Source organism: Rhipicephalus microplus, chromosome 4 (genome assembly GCF_043290135.1).
Source record: "Rhipicephalus microplus isolate Deutch F79 chromosome 4, USDA_Rmic, whole genome shotgun sequence".
NCBI lineage: Eukaryota > Metazoa > Arthropoda > Arachnida > Ixodida > Ixodidae > Rhipicephalus > Rhipicephalus microplus.
Window position 1 is genome coordinate 52095491 of NC_134703.1, and position 25889 is coordinate 52121379.

Genomic DNA, 25889 nt, shown 5'->3' on the forward strand with positions numbered 1-25889 from the left:
TTTTATTGTTGTCTGACTATGAACGCGTGCCCGGTGTCATTAGCCACGATACTAACAGCGTAGGTGCGCTCTCACGCCACGCCCACCACCATTCAGAGCCATTTCACTCCCGCCAGAGATGGAAAGGGTTTACGAAAGAAAGAAACCAAAAAAGAAATAAAGGAATAAACAAAAAAAAGTAGACAAGAAAGAGAGAAAGAAAGCAGTACGCAAGGCATGCATGCTCCAAGCTTGGCTTGCAGCCATTATTTCTAATGAGACAAGCACTTCCGAGTATCTTTTTCATTTTTTCTCGTTACTTTGTAGAATGTTTTACTATGCCATCATGTATCAGCTAACAATATTAGGCTTAGTTCTTTTCAGAATGAACGCACCTACGTTATCGCCATCTACGTGTAGTGTAACTCTTTACCCATTGCTTGATGTGATTCACGGAAGGGTGATATCAGGCTTTCAAATAGTTATTCTAATTACATCGTACTAACTCATCACGCACCGTAGTCACGAGACACCTATTATGCCTATTCGTGCAGAGCTACCCAGAGACATTCTTCCGCAACCGAACCGCACGAACGTCGTTCAATAAAGCTATCTGCGTAACGAAACGAGCGCCCTTCGGTAGACGTGATCTGAACGCGTCTTGTAATCACAGCAAAGCTCTTAGTACTTTGAACCGGGATGCATAGGTAGTCCGGGAAAGGGGGAGGGGACGAGATGAGAAGCCGCTCCTAATTGGTACGGACAACGACCATTCCTTCGCAGCGCTAACTAATTCACGTTTCTGAAACAGATCTGCACTCGTTGCAGAACTTACTATTGAAAGAAAGTATGGTAACAAGAAGATCTGAATGTTCGAAGTAAAGCTGTACCGTACAGATCTGCGCGCTCGTGCTCGCACGCACTCCTGCAGATCTGGAACCCTAATGGCGAACTTCGGGAGTGGTTTTATTGGGGGAGAGGGGTGGTGGCTAGTCACCGTAGCGTAAGCGGAGCAAGACCCGAAGAGACGATGACGCGGAGGACGCCTATGGCAGTGATCACGTACGCCGACTTTTACGTCCATAATTTCGGCCGTGCAGCGAGGCGGGGGAGCTTCTCTCGATGGCACCGAGAAACTTATAGGTTTTACGGCGCCTTCATAATTCTGCCATCGTGCACCCGGGCAAAAAAACGTGTATGCCTCGGCAGATACGCGTTCTTCCTCGTCGAACTCTGGTTCTGTTTGATTCGTTCCCTTCGTGACGCCGTATAGCGGCACGGCTCAGTGCACGCTTCTTCCGTACCCGTTGCTACAGAGAGTATTGGCACCGCAAAAGAACGGCGAGAACCGTAAACCCCGGGGGTCTTGTTGCCGAAGCTTCGCGGGGTTCAAAGAACGACCGCCTCGGCGGCGATCCCGAAGCGCCAGCGACACAGACAGTGAGTGCTCCCTACACGATCCCGAGTAGTTACGCGCCGATGCCAATGACGTTTTTCGAGTTTTATCTTTGTGCTGTTCTACGCTGGCGTTGCTACCCCAACGATGCCCCAGAACTCTCCGGGAGTTGTCATAATCGAATCGGAAAAAGGCATTTTACGCGCACTTGATTCACGGACAGCTCGCAGATGGGGGTGGAAGGAGCAAGTGGTGCTTTTCCTGGAGGCACCACTCCCGCTGAGACCAGACGGCCACGGTTCGTACAGTCATGCACTTTGTCCTGCTACCTCCTGGCTCTTTACCTACCTGGCAGTTTAGTTTACACACATACAGCATTAATGGCCAAAAAGAAAAAACGGCGGGAAATGGAGGAACCTCGTCAGTGTTCCTGTGTGTTGTGAACGTTGTTCGGCCCTGTTTATGGCATCATATTCACAGACCTTTAGTGCCATGCGAAGGCCTGCCGAATGGTTGGCGCCCTCAAAGCGTGATAGAGTGCAAGCTGCCACTGTGAACTGTCTAATTTGAAGCACTATCCGAGCGTTACGTAAGAACGTTACTTACAGCAGCTAACCGTTTACGTTCGTGGCCAAAGAGACGCGTCTGAAGTGAAAGCAGTAAAGGTCTCTTTTCAGATACGTACCAGACTGTTTCTCTCGGAAGTAGTCAAATTCATCGATGTTAAGTACAATAAAAGAAGTAATGTTTCGTTTCCCTTGAAGAGCCATAAAAGAGAAAGTAAAAAAGAAAGAGAAATGTATAAACGAGAAAAGCTTATGATAGAGAGAGTTATGGTGGAAAAGGAAGCGTGAGGTAGTTGATTACAATACCCTCCATTGGTCTCCTTAAAATTGAGGAACGGAAAAGACAATGCGGGGTACATCGCGATACTATTTATCAACTTGTAAAAAAATCGGTGAGTTTCATAGTCCTAGATTGCAATAAAACATATGACAAAGCAGTCACTCTGGCGTTAATAAGCAGGCCGCCATAACATTGTTGCATTTTAAAGTGCACAAACACAGCGACAAAGAAAGTCGTCATATGGTAGCTCACGCTACATTACTGTCGAAATTCGACGTTTTACCTAAATTGGCGTCACAGGTTCAATAGCTGATGCATGCCGAACACTAATTAAAATAAAGGGCTATACCGATTCTATATGAATAGCATCCTAATAACAATCAATCATGAAAAACAGAGGCTACAGCATGAGTTTCGGGGCCTTTAATTTTGAATGGGCACACGTACTGCAAGGAAAGAGCCGGTGAACAATAGTGTCGTAATGATGACTGCTGACACACACACGCACACACACACACACACACACACACACACACACACACACACACACGCACACACGCACACACACACACACGAGGGCGAGTTAGAGTGCACGTACGCACACACATTACACTCAGTCGCAGTATGCCTTAATTTCGTTAGAAAACTTGTATAACATCTTCTTTTTTCTAACTTGAAAGTTTTCTTTTTTTGAAGAAATCTGCCAAAAAGGTTTTCATGTTATAGCACGTCATAGCGCAGGTTTTTTTATATACTGAGTGAACCCCCTTCTGCTTTTATTTTATTGCGATAGCAATTATATGGACACTGTTCGCTGGATTTCACTGCCGGTGTCGGCGTGGGCGTCGACATTGATGTCATGCACCATATATGTATATATATATATATATATATATATATATATATATATATATATATATATATATGAAAACGCAAGGAAGAAAAAAAATCCCAGAAAGAAGACTCCGGGCGCGCGGAATTGAACGTGGGACCTCCGCGTTACGTATGCGAGACGTGAACCACTGAGCCACCGAGAAGTACCTCCTTCAATGTTCAAAAGGCAAGCTATTCACATCTATCACTTACCGCTGTTGGCCGGCATCTCGGGGGGGGGGGGAGCTATCGTGTTTTCAGCATTTTCACCAAGAGGGCGCAGTGAGCACGCGGCGGCTCTCATCTCTCACGCGTACTTTGGCCCGCGTAAGAATAAGGGGATGTACGCTCGATCGCGCGCCCTTATCTTGCAGTGGGAAGAATCATACTTCTTGGCTAGCCTTTGAGTTTCGTTGGAGTGATTATGTTGTAGTTACCGGGTGCACAAAGGTCACTGCAATCGTCGCACAGCCGCTGTTTGCGAGAAGGGTGCGTTTTTCAGACAGAGCAAATTAACAACTGAGACTCTTATTCACGTTAATCCGTACCTGTGAGTAGCCCCGCCGCGGTGGTCTAGTGGCTAAGGTACTCGGCTGCTGACCCGCAGGGCGCGGGTTCGAATCCCGGCTGCGGTGGCTGCATTTCCGATGGAGGCGGAAATGTTGTAGGCCCGTGTGCTCAGATTTGGGTGCACGTTAAAGAACCCCAGGTGGTCGAAATTTCCGAAGCCCTCCACTACGGCGTCTCTCATAACCATATGGTGGTTTTGGGACGTTAAACCCCACATATCAATCAATCAATCAACCGTACCTGTGAGTACGTTTCGTGCGTCCTTTGTGCGTGAGAAACGCGGGGCACGCTTCGATCTGCTTGCCATTCTGCGGGTGACCTTCTAATTTGTTGCTATCGCGTTCAATGCTTTGCCTTTGCGGCAAAGCTGTGCCTGTTTTCTTGACAACTCAGTCGTGGCGTCCAACACAAGCAAAGAAAACCAGGCAAGGTTGCCTGCTTCTCGAGAGAAATTTGTGAATCGCTGTCGCGATCCCAATTGCAATGTCACCGTTAAATAGAGAAGCATGACCTGCTTTTAGTTTTGGCTTCATGTCAAACAGGGTGTCCAGTGGTTTTGACAAGCAAGATGAACAGCAACGCAAATCGTTTTGTTCTCCTGTCATGGTTCGTGTTATACCACTCGCAGTTCACGTCAACTGCTTAGAGAAACTGGCTTTCATTCTGTGCTATCACGAATACTAACAGACACCAGCAGCTAAGTTTGAGGGGAAATTTTAAACACGTAAGCATCACCAGAAAAAAGACAAAGCATGTGTAATGGGCATCACTCGCAACTGATTTTAATCGCAGAAGAACAGCAGAAAATATATCTACCAGCCCACATAGGCGCAAACAGTGCTCCTCCACCTAATCGCAACACATGCAACACGAGAGCAATATAAAGTTATTTTCTTATCCACAAAGAAGTGCTAAATTAGAACTAAAATGCGCGCAGAGCCGCGGACATGTCAGTTATCTTGTTTGCTTTTGCTTTTTTTTAAATCCAAAAAGCATCCATTATTTTCCCGGGTCAGATCATCTGAGCTTTTGGTACGAACAGAAACCTTGGAAAACCTCGCTAGAAAATTCTTTGTAGTCATACATAGAGCACAGAGGTCAGTTTTCTCTTCAATTAAGAAAACCAGTAAAGAAGCATCCAAAGCGCATGCTAGATAATAAGACGCCTGTTAATAATGAGGTCACCTTCCCATGCTTGTGTTCCCTGCAGGAATTAGGTTGCACCTGTTTTTCATTTCACACGAAGGCTTCTAATGACGTCAAACGGCCCTTCTTTTTTTTCCTGTGTTCGTTTGCCACTTACGTATTTAACAGGGCATCTATTTACCAACTCATTCATGTCATTCTAAGACTGACATGGGCAGACCACAGAAATTATAGACACAGGAAGAATAGCGTCAATGCAATGCTCGACGAAAGTAGCGAGTTCGTCTTGCTGAAAATGCTGACGGAACGACTTGCGGTGCACCAGAGAGACCTCAAAGCGATTTGCATTAGCGCTATACTCTAAATTGATGATAAAAAATACTCCCCTCTTCCTCCCCTACATCAGCACGTGTGATGCTTCACACATCTTCGATGGTCCTTAAAGTTCACAGCGCAGGATGGCAGCCGTTTTATTTAATGATTCGCGGCAATTCTAGCTTAGATTTTTTTGCAGTTAAGAATCTCGAACCCCGGCCACCATGTAAGATACGAGCCGTGGCACCGGCTTTACTGAGTCAGTTAATAATATCTAATTGTACCTTAGAAAACACGCATAGCCAAGAGTCTGGTCTGAAAATGTAGGCATGGCTGATTAAAAAAGCCAGTGCAAGCATTGTAAATCGCAATTTCAAGGTAGCCTACACTATTTCTCTCGCTAGGGGAGGGAGGGGGGGTCAAAATGCACGTATACATTTACTATAAGTGTATGAGTATCATAACAAGAGAGACGTTACTTAATGACAAGTCTCAGCAGAGCATGGTGCAATGACTAGTTTGTAGATGCTGTCGAGCTAGTTGGTGTATAACTGTATAGTACATTGTTGGCGCAAAACTTTAAGGACGACGAAAAAAGAGACATTGACTTGTTGTTTCTTCGCTCGTCGTCTTTCAAGTCTTGCGTTCATGATGTTCTACGCAGCAGTTATAACGCTTGTTAAAATGAGTGCGTTCACTGCGTTTCTACGGATGACAGTATATTGTCGTTCATTTCCTCCCGCATTGTAGTTTCCTTGCATATGGAGCTGCTTTCATTAAATATATATATATTTAAAATCTTCCTGCAATGTTCAACATTATTTAGCTTCAGATCGTAGCATTGGGAATGGTACTCATAGTGTATCGCAGACGTTGTTAACTAACCTCGTCAGTGGTTACTACATAACTGATTATCACATTTAAACATGTAAAACGAGCATCTAGTGAAAAACAAAAATCATACAATACTCTGCACACGGGACTTCATTGTCATTTAACCGGAATTTAGAGCTTCTGCGTAGAGCAATCTTTTATGGCTGCTGTTGTTACGTTCTGATTTCGCAATTTTTGTCAATTTTTGCCGTGATAACCAGCGTATATGGTAAGTTTAGTTGTTTTTTTTTTGAAATTCGCGCGTATGGTGGATTGCCCAGGTGGGATACATATATATTTTTTTTACACTGATGAAGAATGTAAACAGAGTAGACGCAAGCTGAGAAGCTATGAGCCTTTCTAAGTCGACTTAATGAGCCTTGATGACGCATGAACGAGAACTAGAAGCAATAACTTATTGGATGCAAAAACTTTGTTTTTTTGATTTAGAGTTGGGCTTTTCCCATTTCCTACGAAGCGCTAAGGTACGTCTCTCGAAGCGGAGGTCTTTGAAAACCATAAGTAATGACCGGACTAGGTTGAAAGTAAGCATTGCGCCTGTGTGTTTGTTCTGCCCAAATGAAAATATTTGGACTCACCGATGTAGGAATATATATGCATATATGCTATTTTGTTTTTTATTTTTTGTAACAATTAAGTGGTAAGGCATAGTCGTCGCCGAGTAATGGCGATGACTCCTTTGTTTATTTTATCTCGATATCAAGATACTTCAAAGCGCCTATAAAAGCTCTCAATTTCAATATACTTTGTGTTTGGGAAAGCCACCAAGGAAAAGCAAACATTTCGTACCCGCCAACTTCCTGAAGATCAATCCAAACGAAATCATTTATTTTTCACGTTCCTACACACGGCAAAACTACGTAACTTCTTTTCAAAGATCATCTCTTCGACACGCAAACTCCATTTTGCCTGATGTGTTGAGATGGTGTTCTGAGCTTATGGCTGGTACTTCGTACTTGGTCGTGTCTTTTACGTTAACTTCAATGCTTAGTTTTCAAAACACTCGCCGTTTTGCAAACATGTCATGTATGCGATGGCGTTTGCAGGCGCTTGCGGGTTGCGCTTAACCTGGATTTACGGCTCCGGCGCAAACGTCGCCGCCGACGTCTTCGCGTCGTAGACACTAAAAGCGAAGGCTGTAATGTTCCTCACGCGACACATATACGTCTGGCCCGGTTTTAAGTACCTCAGGAGCCGCTGCCTTAGAGGCACATAAATCGTGCACGCGCACAATTTGCGTAACCATTCTCGTGAGAACGATCAAACATACAAAAAAAAACATGCTTGCCCAGTGTGAGTGGGGCGTTTGAGGATGTTTGTGTGATCAAAAGCCTCGATTTCCCGTAAACGCTGAGTTGAATAGGAATGTGAGAAAATGTTTATTTCGGCACGTTTCGAGGAAATTTAGTGTGCCTAGATTACGGGTTAGATCAGCTCAGTTCGCACAAATATCGAAAACAGCTTTGTTACAGAAGCCGTATTCTTGCTGTGTGCGTAAGTAAACATATAAAACAAAAGTAGGCTGCGCGGCTAGAACGAGCACGGGGCGTAAAATGAGGAAGGAAGTCGGGAAGGGTAAGGAGAGATGAACGCAGGGCGGAGGAGGAGTGATCTTCGTTATCGCCTCTTCCAGAGGGCACCGTGAAACGCGTAAAAAAGAGCGCGAACGGGATTGGCTGCACGTCGCAGTGCGGTCATCGTCCCTAGACGACAGGGACGTCTTCAGCGCATGGGCTCGGCATCCCCCCTCATAAACTCTGCAGCCCTCCTGGTGTCAGCTGACCCAGACTGCCTGCCGAAGACACGCGGGCGTAATTTCCGCCGTTGCGAACTCTGGCCCGGAAGCGAGAAGAACAGGGTTCGTCCCGGAAGTGGAAGACGCGTGCAGGCTATATACGGTTGCTGACGGAAAGAATCGCGGTTTGCCGCCGAGCTCTGCCTGCAGTGCTGGCTCCGGAAGCGGGGAAAAACGTCCGCTGCTAGCGAGCGACGACGGCCTAACGCGCTGCTGCCCAAGCACAGTGCCGCTAAAGCACGGCCGGTCTTTCGTGCCCTCTCGCTGCTCAGCTAGAAAACGCCCGCTTCTACCCCTGCCACCCCCAGGTCATCATTGCCCTTGCCACACGGGACAGAAGCCTGCAGTACTTGGGGGAAATCGCGAGCGCACGTCATCTTTCACAACACGGGTGTCGGTAAAGCGGAACATGAGGAGAGTGGGGCGCCGGTGAATGACGCAACGCTGGAAGCAACGATATAAAGAATTTGGGGAGCAAATGGGAAAAAAGGGAATAGAGGAAGAGGCAAGCGTTATGGGGAAACACGAAGGGGGTGGTCTGCCTGGAAAAATTGGTATACAGAGAAGGAAACAGGAAGGATGCTGGAAGGAAGCGATTTAAGGTTCATCCGAGGGGAAAATCGCTCTCTGGCTGGTCCAAGAATCGCAAACACGGCAACCCCAACGGCGATGGCAGCCGTCCCCCGCTTGTATGCAATATTCGATATCTTCTAAGCTTTCTTTATGCATGCAGTGCCGCAGGCATATAGTTTTTTTTTCTGGATTCCTGGATATATTGCTTTCTACTTGTTCGTTCTTATATTTCACGGACGATACTCTCCCATTGGCGTTCGTGCATGGAGCATGCCGAGTTTGACGTCAAGGGCATAACCGTATAATGGAACGTGAAAATCAATCGCAAGAACATATAGTTCTACTGCCTTCAATGCACACAGTTTTTATACTAAGTATGACAACAAGACGTATAATGAAATACGTCAATCGCGCTGGTGTCCCACAAGTACTGTGCATTCTCTGTGGCATTTTATATTAGTCTTTTGTCCTTGACCGACATTCCCACGTATGCTGACGCAAAAAAAGAAACCTACAGTAAATTTATAGGAAAACTAGCGGCCAAGAAAGAGCTTGATACGAGAAATGGTATAGTGAGCTTCTGTTGCACTAATTTTCTATCATCTTCAATGCGGATGTCAGGCCCCTTGGGAATCGATGTTATTCAGAGCATGCGGACGGGAGGTGACTGTGTTGTAATTTTTTTTATTGCGCGAAATCTTGCGATGTGGGGCTGAAGATACGTACATATACACAGACATACGTTAAAATAGCCGCATATGTTTTATATTACCGTTTTATATCACCAGTTGTTCGCAGTTCCGTAACGATGCCAACAGCAACGTGGATATCACCAACACCATTAAGTGGTGAGCTGACATGAAGCGCTGGTGTTCGCGAAGAGTGTAGTCCTGGACACTGCTATACATAAATATACTTCTGTGGATTGCGTTTAACTACCATTGACGGTAACCCGACGTGACGGCAGTATCATGGGAGTGCAGTGTACGGTCAACTGTTGCAGGGAACACGTGAACTCGTGGCGGGCGATCTGGGTGGCGCTAAATGGCGGCGAGATTTGTAAATGCGGCACATGCGCAGAGAATTGTAATGGCGGTGCGCTTCCAGTTTTGTTTGCTAGTTCTTCACATGTGCGTTTGAAATCATTGGAAAGTGCGTCCGTGTCTAGCTGTAAGTTCGCCTGCTGCTAGTCGAATACGAGCAAGCGCGAAAAATGGGGCGTTTTATTAATTGATGCAGTTTCTCATAAGCTCGTCATATTAGGTCCCTTCATATTTTTCACATGCTACTCCCTGCACCTATAGTCACTTTTGGTAACTGATAAGGTTAGGGAAGTTTTATGCAGCGATTGATTGATTGATTGATTGATATGTGGGATTTAACGTACCAAAACCATCATATAATTATGAAAGACGCTGTAATGAAGAGCTCCGGAAATTCAACCACCTAGGGTTCTTTAACGTGCACCCAAATCGGAGCACACTGGCCCACATTTCCGCCTGCATCAGAAGTGCAGCTGCCTCAGCCGGAATTAGATCCCGTGGCCTGCGGGTCATCAGCCGAGTACCTTAGCCACTATACCACTACGGCAAGGCAGTATGATGCAGCGAACCGTTTAAGCTCGTCTTTACAAACACGAAATATTGACTTATTGATTGATATGTGGGAGTTAACGTTCCGAAACCACCATATGAATATGTCAGGCGCCGTAGTGCAGGGCTCTGGAAATTTCGACCACCTGGGGTTCTTTAACGTGCACCCAAATTCGAGAACACGGGCCTACAACATTTTCGCCTCCATTGAAAATGCAGCCGCCGCAGCCGCGATTTGAGCCCGCGACCTGCGGGTGAGAAGCCGAGTACCTTAGCCACTAGACCACCGTGGCAGGGCATCGACTTAAGGCCAAACCTCATAAGCGCGAAAATGCACGCGACAGCGACAAGCGACGCGACGTAGATCGGCTTCGCGCGATCAGTCGCTAGCGCAGGCAAACCTCATTCACGCGACGGCTTCGGCGAGCGAATTCCACTGTTGCTGGCATGAGGCCGTCTACTCACACACAAAAAAAAACCGCGTAGCGAGCGGTATGCAAATTAAAAATAAGATATATTGTTGTGTAGTGAAACGGAAAGTGTTTATTATTGCCTTGGAGCACTTTTTATATGCACATGCAAGATAAACATTGCGTTATTTCTTGTTGCGCATACGTGACTCGGGCAGGGTCACGTGCACCTATGTAGTCTTTGTCTTTTCCGGTATTTCGCTATTGGCTGCTTGAGCCCAGCACTTCCGGGCGATGAGCGACGGTTTCCAAATCTGGAGAACCGAGCGATTGCGCGAAAACGAGCACGCGACACGTCGCGCGAATGCCCTGTTTCGTCGCTCATAGCGTCGCTCATCGCTGTCGCGTGCATTTTCGCGCTTATGAGGTTTGGGCCTTATTATTGAAGTTGAAGGCCGAGTACGGATCAGTTGATATACAGTGCGACAACGAAAATCACGAAGGGTCAGCGCTCGCTAGCGCACGCCGAGTGCGTGGGCGGAGAAGTAACTAGACCACGTTGCGCGCGCAGCGCCTTAATGAGCCAATGCGCATGCGCCGCTCCTTGAAATCTTGCTAGTAGTTAGAGCTCCGTGAACCACTGGCCACGCACTCGCGTATTTCCTCTAACAGTGGACCGTAATGCACGTATGTAATGTTTATGAAATCGCAGACGAATATTGGGGCGAATTTGAACGTAGTTCCGAGACCTGCCGTGGCTCTGTGGTAGAATACTTAATTGCGTGCCGAAATTTGGGGGTTTGATTCCAGCTGGGGCCCTTACATTTATTCTTTGCACTCGTCAGGTCAACGCTGCATATGCCAGCTTTTTTAAAACGTTTACGAGTTAAAATTTGTGGTGTTTGTTCTTGCCATTCCTCGGTATAGATATAAACTGTCAATTTATTGTGGTACATTCCCACATAACTGTGGCACATACCCGCCCGCGGGTAGGCGCCACCCTCTGGTGAAAAGAGTCATGACGAGCGAGTCATACTCGTCAAACCATGTTACCCTTCCTTACTAGTTTTGATTTACCCCCAGTTTAGGGGGTGATCACGAGGGCACCCAGACGTATGCAGGTGACTTGATAGATAGATGGATAGATAGATAGATAGATAGATAGATAGATAGATAGATAGATAGATAGATGCTCGAAATGTGTCCAAAATGGAAATAAATACTTGGCATTTGAAAGAACTTTAGTAGGTTTGCACGTTGAACCAATGTATACACTGAAGCAAAATCTTAATGCTGTATCGATCATGTCGAAAAAATTCAGCAGATCCCAAATACCTGGAAATCAACGTTATGCGAAGCGTGAGAGGAAAGGTGATCTCGTTGCATTTTTTTTATTGTGTGCAACGTCGTGAAGTGACGCTAAATATATGTACTAATGTTGCACGCACAGACATAAGTTGAAAAGTTGCAGATATTTACCGGCTCTTTGCAGTTGCACAACTATGCAAACAGGAACATGTGTATTAGCAACACCAGATGCTCATATGAAGCACTGATGTTCGCGAGTATGCTGGCCCTGGACACTGGGACATAAACCAACTTCATGCATGACAACTAACCATAATTGTGGTTAACCCGACGGGACGGCTGTATCAAAAGAGTACATATGTAATGTTCATAAAATTGGGTAGGCATGCAGCACTGCAACTACTATAGACGTTTTATAAAGATTGGCGTCTATTTGAGAAGTTGTTCCGGCACCTGGCGTAGCTATGTGGTAAAATTCTTCATTGCCACGCAGAATGCTTGGGCTCGATACCAGCTGCCACCCTGAAATTTATCCTTTGCATTCGTCCGGACAACACTACCGATGTCGGGTATTTCTTGACGCTCGCGCGTCAAGATTTCCCATGAGTATTCTCGTCGTTCCTGGGTAGATACTAAGTGACAATCACCTGTGGCACATACCCGCATACCAGCGGCACATACCCGCTCCTGGGTATATGCCGCTGTCTGGCGGGAAGTGTTTGTCGACGTACGCGACGGAATTCATGTGACAATATTCATGTCTTGACCAGCGCGTCATATTCGTCAAACGATCTTACCCTCCCATGCTAATTTTAGTTCACGCCACTTTAAGGGGGTGACCACGAGAGCACCCAAACGTAAGTGGCTAGATAAATAGATAGACAGATAGATAGATAGATAGATAGATAGATAGATAGATAGATAGATAGATAGATAGATAGATAGATAGATAGATACGCTCAATGTCGCCGAAGTCCGCTATGAAATGCTTCGCATTTAAAAGGCATAGATATACACTTCTATCGAACTTAGTCACGATGGTGCTTAGAGAGTATTAGCGAGTGCTTTGAGACGCACAGGAGCAGTTTCTTTTCGAAAGAGCGAGAGCATGGGCATGACCATAGTGAATCTCCGATTGTGCACAGGGACAGTAATGAAAGTATTATGAAGTTTAAGCTTTGCCACTGGACCTATCGCGAATGGCGTCGGTTGACAAAATAGACAGCATGCTTTTTTTTTCTCCCACGTTCTGACGTCAGGAACCCAATTACTCGCCTCACAGAAGCATATTGATTCATTTGGTAGCTCTTCACGCAACACAGAGTGGTTGATCGCCATAGCCAGCACCTTCAAAGTCAGATACTTCGTATTAAAACTTTCATTTTAGTGCAGAGAGTCGGCATACATAATCCAAAAACGATTAGTTCAATTGCCTTCTATTTGGGCTTTCTCAATTCAGTATTCAGCCCAATATTGAGGACGCGATAGGACGGATGAAAGAGAAACGTGGAATGTAGATGGAGTGATCGCGTCGTGGTTTGGATAGTGACGTTGAGGAAGGCACTGGCTTCACCGGACTTAATAAATGGGCGAGGCAGGGAGTATTGGGACTCGTGAAGGCGTCTCTTTTAGTTGCATAGCATCTCTTGCAAAAAAAAAAAAAAAACGGTCCTTGAATAGGTCACCTGTATTATGGGCAGTCGCAGGGAACTGTGGGATACGACGGCTTCCGGTTCAACGCACCATGCGGGTTAGCAGCGGCACGCGTGCATTTTAGTTGTGCTTCGTTGAAAAAAAAAAAAGCACCTTTCCGGGCTATGTCAGTGCTTTAGAAGTTGGTTTTTTGTTTCTGCTAATCGTGACTGCGAGGATGACAAGCTACAAAAGCTATGAACGGTAACATAACTTTTTTATTGCACTAATACGATCTGCATTGTTCTTATGCTGCTCGGGGTATACTGTTAGTTTGGCTAGTAGATCACTCGATACTGAAGACAGTTTTCATTGTATGCTACGTTGCTACGGATAAAAACCACCATTTTAAAGATATCAGGGAATGGGGATGACAGTAGGAGTGTGCTAAGAGTTGATTTCAGGATCGCTGCTTCGGCATGAAGCGCAGCTATGATTAAGCGCGTTGAGATATACTTTTCTTCCAGCCTTCAGCACGCTATAAGATGCATTTTTTGATCGATCGATTGATTGATACATGAGGTTTAACGTCCCAAAGCACCCATATGATTTTGAGAGACGCCGTAGTGGAAGGCTCCGGAAATTTCGACCACCTATTTCTTAGTCGAAGCCAGATGCTTATTAAAACGCTGATCTTGATCAAGGTGCGAAGCACGGCGGCAAAAAAACAATACAGTCAGACATAGACGGCGCCAAATAATCAGAAGCCTGCGCTTATTTAACGCAGTTCTTCCGTTGTACGCAGTCCTAGCGCACAGTTTAACCAAGATAAACGTAAATAAACTCGTCCAGTGCTTCGTGTAAAATTACTCTTGAGGGAGCGTTTCGTGTTTTTTTGTCATATATTATATGCGTGCAATGGCCGGCGCTCATCTCGAATGGCAGGTAGATTTCGCCCGCGCATTTTCATATCTTTGCTAGGCGTGCCTGCGCGACAGTTTATTTCTCCATATAAGATTCGCAGCAACTAAATGCGTAAGCTTTTTATTATTGCGGAATACACACGTTTACCTGTGATAAAATGGTCTTCGCACACTCTGGCTTCGAAGTTCCGTATACTTAGTCTACCTGTCGCTGTGGCTGTCTTCACAGCCACGGCCTATCTCATTTTTCTTTCTTTGTTTCACGGGAATAGATACATGCATTCACCTTTCACGCTCGAGTTGGAGCAGCCAACGGCTGAAGAAACGACCATGGTTTATCAGGACGAAGATAAACGGGCGACCGGGCGCGCGATTTCTGAATCATCTGAGGCTTCAGGTGAAGCGGTTCGCCGTCGTCTGCTCTTCTCGAACCGGAAGCCGGCAGCAGACGATGCATCCTACAATCCCTCGCTCTTTTACTGGTCACTTATTACTGCGTGGCTCACCCACGTATTGCGTCACGCTATTCGTGCGGCAGTATACGCCGCTTCGCCATCTCGGATTCATTTGAATTTTCCCGGCGGCCGTAAGATGATATGACGCGCAGTGCTCGGCGATGGAGATGCGATATTCAGAGCGCGAAACTACTGGCAGTGAGAGGGAAAGTGAGGATGAGAGCTTTCGTTAAGCACGTTGGCTGAATCTGTTAAACAGTCGTTCAATTTGTGATTTGACTTGATAATGATATGATTGATTGATATGTGGGGTTTAACGTCCCAAAACATGAGAGACGCCGTAGTGAAGGGCTCCGGAAATTTCGACCACCTGGGGTTCTTTAACGTGCACCCAAATCTGAGCACACAGGCCTACATTTCCACCTCCATTGGAAAAGCAGCCGCCGCAGCCGGGATTCGATCCTGCGACCTGCGGGCCAGCAGCCGAGTACCTTAGCCATTAGACCACCACGGTGGGCGGTGATTTGATTTTCGTTGGCCCCGGCAGTGCACTGGAATCCTTCGTATAGCGCACGTTCGCCAGCTCCAGAGGCTTCACGCTGGGCAGTGTGTGTGGTTTGAGCTGTGAATAACAGCCCTCTGCTAGTGCTCTCAAGAACCACAGCATGAACAGCTGTCTACTGCATGCAGTGATCATGCCTCACGGACGATCTCGCTCTCCCTCTCACAGCCGGCATTATCGTACTCCAAGGTAACGTATCTCAATTGCCGAGCACTGTGTATGTGTGGTTTTGTACGATCGTGCAGGCTACGGGTGGTTTGGGGAAACTATGAAATACGTAATACCACACACGCTCTTTTTTTAGGAGTGAGGCACGTGAGAGCCGACACTTGTACGTCCACATCTGTGGCGTCCGTTGTTACGTAGAGATGCGTGAATGTGAAGCACAAAAAAGGTTTATCAATAGAACAATGTCACTCAAAATTGTGACGGAACAATATAAAACACCTCTAAGCACATACCCTTTGTACTTCTCGGTTACTTCAACCTACAGACTATACACTTTAGGATTTAGCTTTCTGGTCGAGTCTCCTTGTGTGCTATCATGGTATATAGAAGAACATTCCAATGTCGAAAAATATCGTGTACGTGAATGAAAAAAGTTCACAATAGACGAACAACGATCATGTCTGTGACAAAACGGCGTAAAACACCTACAAGCAAATCGGCGACTGCAAGGTAGACGTTATAGGCCATAAGTTATAACTTTGTCCTCGACTCATTATGGCAGCAGGTCACTTTATGTCTTTAAGTGTACACTATATGGGGCAATACTCGAGCGACGTACGATCACTCACCGAGAAGACACTCAGAGCTTCGCCCACTCGTGATTAGTCACTACGAGGTGATGCGGGAATATTTTCTGCGTTTTATGTAACCGGCTTGTGACTTGTGAAATAACAGACCTGCGCCGACCACCCAATAATGTCTGTGAACCTCTCGATTAATTCAGCATCTCTTGATAAGATTGAGCACAACGGGAACAGACAAATTTCTCCAGTAAGTATCTGAAGGTAGGCTGTTGTGAGGGTTGCGGCCCGCTGTATTCGTGCACGCACCTGAGGGCGAGTAACTGCAGCACTCCAGAGGCAAATATCATCGGCGTGTATAGATAGGCACACCGACTTTGGCAGAACCTTCTAAATATATGAACTGTGAAGTGCGCGTTGATGGCGTTTACACGCAAACCAATGACGCCATACCCTGTTTACATCAATGGGCAGAGTGTCAAATATGCACGGACGCATTGTTTCCTGGGCATAATAATCGACAGAAGTCTTTCGTGGAGCCCACATTGTGCGTACTTGAAGAAGAGACTGCTATCTATTGTGCATATCATGAAATTCTTGTGCGGTAAAGCATGGGGAACTTCTGTGGCCTCCATGCTATAGCTGTACAGGGCCCTATTTCTGGGTCTATTGCGCTACAGCTTGCCGGTACTGACTAACACTTGCAAATCGAATACTCATTCATTGGAGAGTTTGCAGAGTCAGGCACTGCGTATCTGCCTAGGACTGCTCCGATGCGCTTCTACTTATGCCACAATCATGCTTGCCAAAGACCATCCGGTCAGGACATATATAGTTGTGGATTGCCTCAGAGCGCACTTTCGACATGCTAGCCGTGTCCCCAACCACCACTTGGCCCTTCTACCTTCCGGAAGACCACGTGCTACGTTTTGAGACGTCATAGCCAAGCACCTAAAGAGCATTCCATCAGGGCATTCCGCCAGCTGCGAGAACGGCATGTCCTTTGTGGTGCCTCGACCAGCCGCAAGTACGTCTAGAAATTCCGGGAATCAAAAAGAAAAGCAGTCACTCCAGAGTAGCATTGAAGCAAGCAACACTGCTATTATTACATGAGTTGTACTTAGACCGAACGCAGATATACACTGATGGGTCCGTCTCATCCAGCAGCTCATCAGGTGCCGCTGTTATTCCGGCTGCAGAAATGACAATCAAGTTTAAGTTGTCGCATGTGACTACATCTACGGCATCAGAGCTTGCTGCTATAAGGGCTGCTTTACAATATCTCGTTCAAGAACGTCCAGGAAAATGGGTCATATTCTGGGATTCGAAGGCTTCAGAGTTTGCAGTCTGCCATGCGTAGGAGGAGTCATGACCAACTGGTACAAGAAATAAGACATTGCCATCACGAAGCTCTAGCACGAGGACATGATATTATATATCAATGGCTGCCTGGACATATTGGTATTACCGGAAATCAATTAGCCGATGATGCAGCCCGCTCAGCCCACGAAGAAACCCGTGTTGCCCCGATTCCTCTATCAAGGAATGATGCAGCAAGACAACTTTACCTACTGGTTCGAGATCTCACACGCACGTTCTGGTCGTCTACCAGCTTCCAAAGGTGTCAATTTTATGAACTGGATCCTTCGCTCAAGCTAAAGCTACCATCACAACTTTCCCGCTCCGATGCGACACTGTTATGCCGCCTTTGGTTGGGTGTTGCATTTACAAAGGTGTACTCTTTTCGCATTGGTATGGCAGACACTCCTACATGCGACTACTGCGGAGCTGAAGAGACCATCGAACACGTCCTGTGCAGCTGCGCTTGCTACGACACACAGCGATGCCAGCTCCGGATGGTTTTGAATCGACTTGACCCCGGACCATTTTGTGTGCAGAAGATACTAGGACCTTGGGCATCTGCCTTAGTTGCGCAGAAAGCAACTAAAGCACTGCTACTTTACCTTAAGTCAACAAACCTGAGCGACCGCCTGTAGACTGTGTGTGCTCCACGAGTGTGCTCGTGATAGTGTACCTTCTCATCTTTCTGCAACCTCTTTTCTCCCCTCTATCCCTTCCCCAGTGCAGGGTAGCAAACCGGATGTGAGTCTGGTTAACCTCTCTGCCTTTCCTTGCATCTTTATCTCTCTCTCTCTCCAGTAAAGAGTGCGGCCTCCTATAACAACGCGGTAATCTTAGATTGCACATGACGATATAAATGACGATGTAGCTTACCCACTTATCAGTTTTTGTCTCGATGACCGACCGTTATGATCACCGCTTTCATTCAATTTTGTGCGTTACTTCTTTATCCGACACAAAAGTTCACCCGAGAAGCCATTCAGTCCTTCTAGGTTGATTTAGGAGCACAGTCCACGTGCGCAGATAAAATTGATGGTCGATATTACTCTTATTAGCTGTTCAACGAAACCCACTATTACTTATGCAGCCTCCATTGTGTACACGGCCGTGGCGCGTGGCAAGGTGGCCCTGCCGTGCGACATCAGCCCCCCAACACCGGACGACTCCGTGACTCTGGTGCTGTGGTACAAGGACGAGAGCCTAGCACCTATCTTCACGCTCGACTCGCGTCGGGCCCACGTTGACCAGGCCCGCCAATCACTCTCGGGACACGGCCTGGATCACCGGGCTCACTTCAACATGGCCAATCAACCGGCCTTTCTGCAGATAGATCCTGTCGAAGAGGCGGATGCCGGAGAGTACCGATGCCGAGTGGACTTCCGCCGCGGCCGATCTATCAACACTGTCATTCACCTCAACGTGATAGGTGGGTGCGACACCTTTTGTCAGTCGAACAATGTTTTGTGTACGATGTCATGCAGAAAACGCGGGAAGCTGCTTGATGTACGGTGCCACGAAAGTAGTGCCAGTGGCGGTGAAACGTAACAGGGCCATGCAAGAAAGGGTGTTTCAACTCGACGAACGTGCAGCCTGGGGACGGGCGAGGCATGAAGTGTTCTCGGGTATAAACTGAGCTTCCAGTTTGCTCCGATTAGACAGAGACCCGGAGCTAGAACTTATGTTAAAGTGCAATCAATCTGTGAGTCTTTATTTTTAACTACGCACAAAAAAATTTCCAATTCGACATTACCTTGTAGGTCAGGATCCAGTGCCTATATATACGGAATGGTCGGTAAACGGACGTGCAGCGTAAGCAGTCCTTTTTTTTTTGCGATCAACAAACTCCCTAGCAAATGTCGCCAGAGTCAGTGTTGTATCTTGCAGGCTAGAGAACGCTCTCGTCTTTCGAGCTGATCGTTCAGCGTTCATTTCAGAAAGAGCGTTTCCATAGTCGCAGCGTTTTGTTCCCTCTCGCCACGCGGCGAGTGCTGAGGTGGTAGGGAGCCTTCATGTGCGAGCGTCTGTACCTTCACGCACATGCAGGCTCCCTAATAGGCGGTGACACCCTGGGCAGTCTTTTGAGCTCCGACTGCGCACCTTCGCGACGGCAACAAGCTGCAGACGAAGAAGCCCGCAGACATGCCGATACTCTGAGATGCTGCACTCCAACAAATTCTCTTGCCGTAGCCGAAGCAATATAAGAAAGGAAAACCAGAAAGTGGCACGACGTAGGACACTGCCGCACTGGCAAATCAGGGGCTATATCTCGTTGAATGGCGCGGGCAAGCCCTTTTGCACGCACCCGAGTGGTCCGTAATCTATTGAGGTTGATTTTACCATCAGCGTATAGAAAACGAACACTTATCACTTCGACAATACGAGATCACACGTATAAGTTCTACGTATAATCGCTTCGATTGTGGGCTTCCAATAACGTTGTTATAGGTGGTGCAGGTTGCGGCGTCGCTTTTTTACTTCTGTAATAGGGTAGGTGGAGATAGAGATCCAACACTACTTAACGTTAATGAATTTTAGTGTTGTTCACCTCGGGTTGATGCTGTTAGCACAGCTAATAAATAAAAATTATCGGCGTTGTTTCCTGAGCTCGTTAAATAGAGTTAACAGTAAAGGAACTGCTATGGCTGTACTTAATTAGTTTTTTTTAATTGACGCTGTTAGCAAAAGTTTTCCGCAGCCGCAGCAACTCATAACGCGTTATCTGTGGGGTGGAGAACAAACAGTCCTACAGTTGTGCAATGCACTCCCAGCGGTACCACGTTCTGTCTTATCAAGAAATGACTCCATTCTGTAGATGCGCACCCGCATGTGGCCCTTGCACACTGGTACTGTTGCGCTGGAACTTGGAAGCACAAGACTTACGAAAGTCCGGCTCTTCAAAAAAAATATATGTATATTGCGCGTTGCGTACCCTCACACAAGTGATGAAATAATCGTCTGCTATCCTGTCTGTGAACCTGCCTTTTGTCGTTCAGCGCCTCACACATTATGTGCTGCAACGCAAGAAGGAGGCGCCGACAATGCTGGCGTGATAAATGAATGAGCCTAAACGCCCAGGCAAGACGTGTTGATGGCGAGGCAGCGTTACCCGCATTTCAGACTGGTTTCTGCGATGACAAAACAGTTGTTAGTGCTAGTGTTATGGCTCAAGAAAAACATGAAGCAAAATGTTTCTTCAAATAGACATGGCGCATGTCACGTAAACTAATTTGCAGCAATCATCTGCAGCAGTAGGATGAAAGTACCACCACGTTCGTATATCTGTACGCCTTACCATGCTGAATTCAGGTAATTGCATTCTTAGTGACTCGACATCTTACATTGCAGACTTAGTGCAAAAAAAGTTTTTGTTCAGCGGATAATAACTCCCTCTTCTGCATTAGAAATGCCATGCGCGCCAAAGACCAAAATACGCTGCTTGAATCTGCGGGTTTAGGTTTCAGGCCATATGCTGCGGCAATGTCGCTAAGGTGTGCCTACGCACTGCTTTTCCGTACAACAGATACAATGCCACACAGAGTGATGGCTAGCACTTAATGAGCTCTCCATGTAGAAGTCTGCGAGAAGATTAATTGTGCACTCAAAGTGTGTTGTGGAGATCGCGGACGTGCCAGCCACAGGATGGCCATCACTCTGCTACGGGGGTGTGAACGTTCTACGCAGCGAATTTCACGCCTAGGAAAGTGGCAGCCACTCTTCTCTTATTTCAGGGCATTCAATTAGAAAACTTCGTGCAGAACGCCTAATAAATGAAACTGCGCCTTCCTTATATTCCGGCTATCCCTGAGCATGTTGAAGTTCTGGGTTCCAACATAAGGGCGGTAAATCTCGTGCTGGACCCTTAACATGTAATAAGGTTCGTGCTGATGCGCTTCCGTAAACGAGTTGTTTTTAGGAGTCTAGCTTAAAAAAAAAAGGCCTTGTATCTGCATGTATCACTGCGAATGTCGTCGAAAAATGATAACCTTGCGTATAAAGAGAGTGAAGAAAACGCTCATTTGATGTTCTGCGCAAGAAAACCTGTGAATTGTATTCTGGAGGCACTGCGTTTGAGCGTCTCCATCCAGTGCAGTGAAGGCGAACGAGCGTATCGAGGCACGTTAGACACGAGCGCTACCTGGCAGTTAACTTCGAAAACGAAGGAAGGCGTGCGTGCCTGTATCGGAGGCGATAAGTTGTAGAACACAAAGCGACCGGCAGGTGCCACCCACGTGCGTTGGAAACACTTGCTTTTTTGTGCATAGCGTTGCATTGTCAGCGCATCGTCAGAAACGCTACGGTCCTTAGAATTACTTATGTATGCTTTCTGTAATATACAGCAACGCATACAGAATATCAAAGCGTTGTTATGGTGCCTCAGATATGCGCAATAATTGCTTCTTATTTGACAATAGCACAAGTATAAACGCTGAAACCTAAGCCATATATGCGGGCGCTGTGGGTTGGATTGACCTTTCTGGGTATTGTTTAGGGAAGTTTGGGGTATTGTTACGGTGAACAAGCAGACAAATGTACACTCACACACCACAATTTTTGCGTCGAAGTACCTTAAGAAAGACTATCGTCATTAAGAACACATGGCTGCAATTTATCTACGGTCCAAGTAATTGCTCACACTTGTGCCTAGGCGAGGGAGATAGTGTTTGCGCCAACTCCAAGCCTGGCTTTCTTCACTGTGACGTTCTGCACCACTACCCATGCTATCAATACGACAACGTCACTATGCACATCTCCGAAGAAAATATAATGTTCAAACCTCTGTGAAATGATGGTTCTTGTAAAAATGTTCTGTGTCGGTCTCTATTAAACTGAGCGACGTGCTTTCTGGGAATCAAGTGACACTGTGAAAATGATAGACGTGAAAAGGAAAGACGAGGTGCACGCACTTTAAAAAGAAATTGTCAAAGTGAAAATAATAAATGTAGTTACGTAATTTAAAAAGCTATAAACGGGAATACAAAAAAAGTAACAGTTTCGCCGCAAGGGTGAAGCAATGAATGCGACAGCCATAACTTGGAATGTAACGCTGAGAACGGCTAGCAGACCGAAGTGTGCAGCGCGCTGCTCACGCACAAATGACGCATAAAAACAACAAACACAGGACGAAAGCTAACTAACAACGTTTACAACTGCACGCTTAACGCACTATTTAGGAAAATCACGCGCGAAAGGTAACCACAGGTAGAGATATGAGTGCGAACTGACGTGTGTAGCAGTTTTTTTTTTCCTGTGTATGAAAAGCGCGCTCTTTTTGTAAACGGGGCTTGCCCTGTGAGCGAAGTTGGCCTTTGTGGCCCAGGCAACTAACGTAATCCTTGTAGTGAAAGATAAAGGCAAAGGCACATGATTGTCCCCACCGAAGGATAAGCGCGAGCGCACAAGCACCTAACCACCCCGCCCCGATGCGTGGGGCAAAGTACGCGTGGGAGATAAGCGTGCGCTGACGCATCGCGATGAGCTTGGTGCTGAGCGCGGATGGCTTTTTAAAAACGACAGTCTTTCTTGGGGACCTTTGACGCAAAAATTTTGGTCTGTCTGTCAATCTGTCTGTCTGTACGTTGGTCTGTTTGTCCACCCTTAACTGTGCCGGGTACTCTAAGCGGCACCAGACGATACCCCAAACGGCAAACCGCATCCGCAGCGCCCACCAATATTGCTCAAGATTGAGCGTTCATACTCGTGCGATTGTCAGTTAAAAAGCAATTATTGAGCATATCTGAGGCACCCCAACAACACGTATGTATTCTGTATGTGTGTCTTTTACTAGAAAAGGCATACGCAAGTAATTATAAGGGCCGGAGTGTTTATCACGCTGCGCTGACCATGCAACGCTTCCACAAAAAGGCGAGTGTTTCCGACGCTTTGCTAACACTACACGGTGGTGGCATCTACCCGTTGCCTTGCGTTCTACACCTTATCACCTCCGAGATCATCTCAGAGCCACGCGCTTCGTTTTCCAAGAAACTGCCAGTTAGCGCTCGTGTCTCACGTGTGGCGTGACTTGATGCGCTCGTTCGCCTCCACTGCACACTCGAGGCACTCTAACGCAGCGCCTCCAGAATACCAGTAACCAATTTCTTGCGCAGAACATCAAATAAATGTTTTATTCATTCTCTCCAGACTTAAGACTATCATCTTTCGACGACATTTGCAATGTGACATGCAGATACGGGGCCATTTTTTTTAAAAGACGAGTCTTTTTTGGGAACCATCGACACAAATATTTTGGTCTGTCTGTCTGTCTGTCTGTCTGTCTGTCTGTCTGTCTGTCTGTCTGTCTGTCTGTCTGTCTGTACATTTGTCTGTTTGTCCAACGTACGTCGCTGGATGGCCGATTCGCTTCAGCCATGCAGCGCGCAGGGCCCCATCGTGAGGCACCCGTTGCCCATGGTTCTTCGCTGCCCAGTGGCTCGATTTGCAGCCGACGACAGAGCAACGCTTTTCACACGTGTTGCTCATGTCAAAGACGAAGTACATTCGTACGTGCGCACAGGCGCTGTAGTTGAGCGAGGAGTGTACACATGCACGCGACAACTGCGAGGCTGGTTGTTTCACCGCAGTTTCAAGAAACAAGGGGTAGTTTTGTAGCTGTGGGTGGGAACAAGAACTGACATGGGCTTCACTACTGTTTTTTCACATCTAATTTGTAACAATCGGCGAGCTGCTTGGGCTAGCTGCGTGCTACGTCACATCGCCAATTACCAAGTTGACGTCACTGCGCGTGCAAGGGGGTCGGTCAGGCGTAGGAAAGAAGCGCGGTAATTGTTTTTTTTTTCAAACTAGAGGGCTCTGCGCGGCGCGCAGTGCTGTAATATTCAGAAAACGTGATCGCTGCGGTCTAATCTACGAAACGCCGAGCTTGTATGGGGGGTGTAAAAAAAGTCGGAGCCTGTTTACTGGCCCTTTAACGGTACCCAGAACGACACTAAACAATACCTCAAACGACGGACTCCATTCACAGAGCCCGCTAATATTGCTCAAGTTTTAGCCTTCATACTTGTGCGATTGTCAATTAAAAAGCGATTATTGCGCATATCTGAGACACCACAACAACACCGATATTTTCTATGTGTGTCTTTAAAATAAAACAGATGGCACACAAAAGTAATTCTAAGGACCGTGGCCTTTATAACGCTGCGCTGACAGTGCAATGCATGCACGAAAAGGCAAGTGTTTCCAACGCTTTGCTAAGACACGGTGGTGGCACCTACCTGTCGCCTTGCCTTTTAAACCTTATCGCCTCCGAGACAGGTGTGCATGCCGCGCACTTCATTTTCTAAGATAACTGCCAGATAGCGCTCATGTTTCATGTGTGACGTGACTTGATGCACTCGTTCGCCTTCGCTGCACGCTCGAGGCACTCTAACGCAGGGCCTCCACAATACCATTAACCGATTTTCTTGCGCAGAACATAAATAAACGTTTTGTTCACTCTCTCCAGACGCAAAACTGTCTATCGTCTTTCAACGACATTTGCAGTGTAACCTGCAGAAACGAGCCAATTTTTTTCTTGAGTTTTACTATATATATATACGTATACATATACGGTGCATGACGCCAGCGTTGGCAAGGGTAAAAACCAGCCGAGACTGTCCATATAAGTGCTATCTCAATAAAAAAAAAACACCATGCTTCATCCTGCTTTTCTTTTTTCCAGTAGTCTTTGACAGTGCTGTCCAACACCACAGTAACCTACCGGCTATGGTGATTCTTATAAAACTTACCTATTTTCACGCGGCGCACAGAAAGTGATTAGTAAATATTTGCATTGGCAGATCACGCGTTTTTTGATCGTGGCACGCATGTTGGGGAAACTTTGAACTGTTGCTACATGAATAGCGTGCAGTCCCTCTTATACAGAACTTCGTTGATGGTCACCGGTTTCTTTAAGTCTCACTTATTCTTTTTTTCACGTTTCTTATAGAATAACTAGTAATGCGTCATGAAGTTCCGATTCTTCCTCAATCTGTTGCTGTAAACCACATTGAAAGCAGATGATTTATCACAAAATTACGATCCAAATAAATGGGTCAATTCTAATTCATTCACCTTGTAGCTCACCAACGCTTGCTATTACAGCTGTTTTCTGCGTTGTCTGGGAGATTAGGCTCCATTAATACGAAGTTTTGCAGACAGAGAGGGACATAGAGCAAGAAAATGAAAAGCAGGGAAGTTAACCTAGTTGTACCTTGTTCGCTATCCTAGGAAAGGAGGAAGGGCGAAGGGGAGTAAAAGAGTAGAATAGAAATTGGCTGCTGGATGCATTTACTGCCGATACCCCATCAAGATGTGCCGCTCTATTTGTTTTCTTCACTACTTTACATAGGGTATGCCAAGAACATATTGAACAATGTTGCTTTGCCTGCCTTTCGCGCCATGCTTGCACCATCCTGACCCAGATCTTGTGGCTTTAGGGCTTGAAATGAGGTAGCGTCTCCTGCCACGTGCACGCGTCTGGAAACATTACGAAAGTCTTTGACGTCATTCTAGA

The 25889-nt window shown here is 46.5% G+C and overlaps 1 protein-coding gene across 1 annotated transcript in view; it reads left to right on the plus strand.

Annotated features, from left to right (window-relative positions):
* The window catches only part of LOC119172650 (neural cell adhesion molecule 2), a 150106-nt gene that overhangs the window by 93165 nt on the left and 31052 nt on the right, over positions 1-25889 (plus strand). The window contains exon 2 of the mRNA XM_037423805.2: positions 18468-18806. Coding sequence (XP_037279702.2) covers positions 18468-18806 — 339 coding nt within the window. The remainder of the gene's footprint in view (positions 1-18467; positions 18807-25889) is intronic.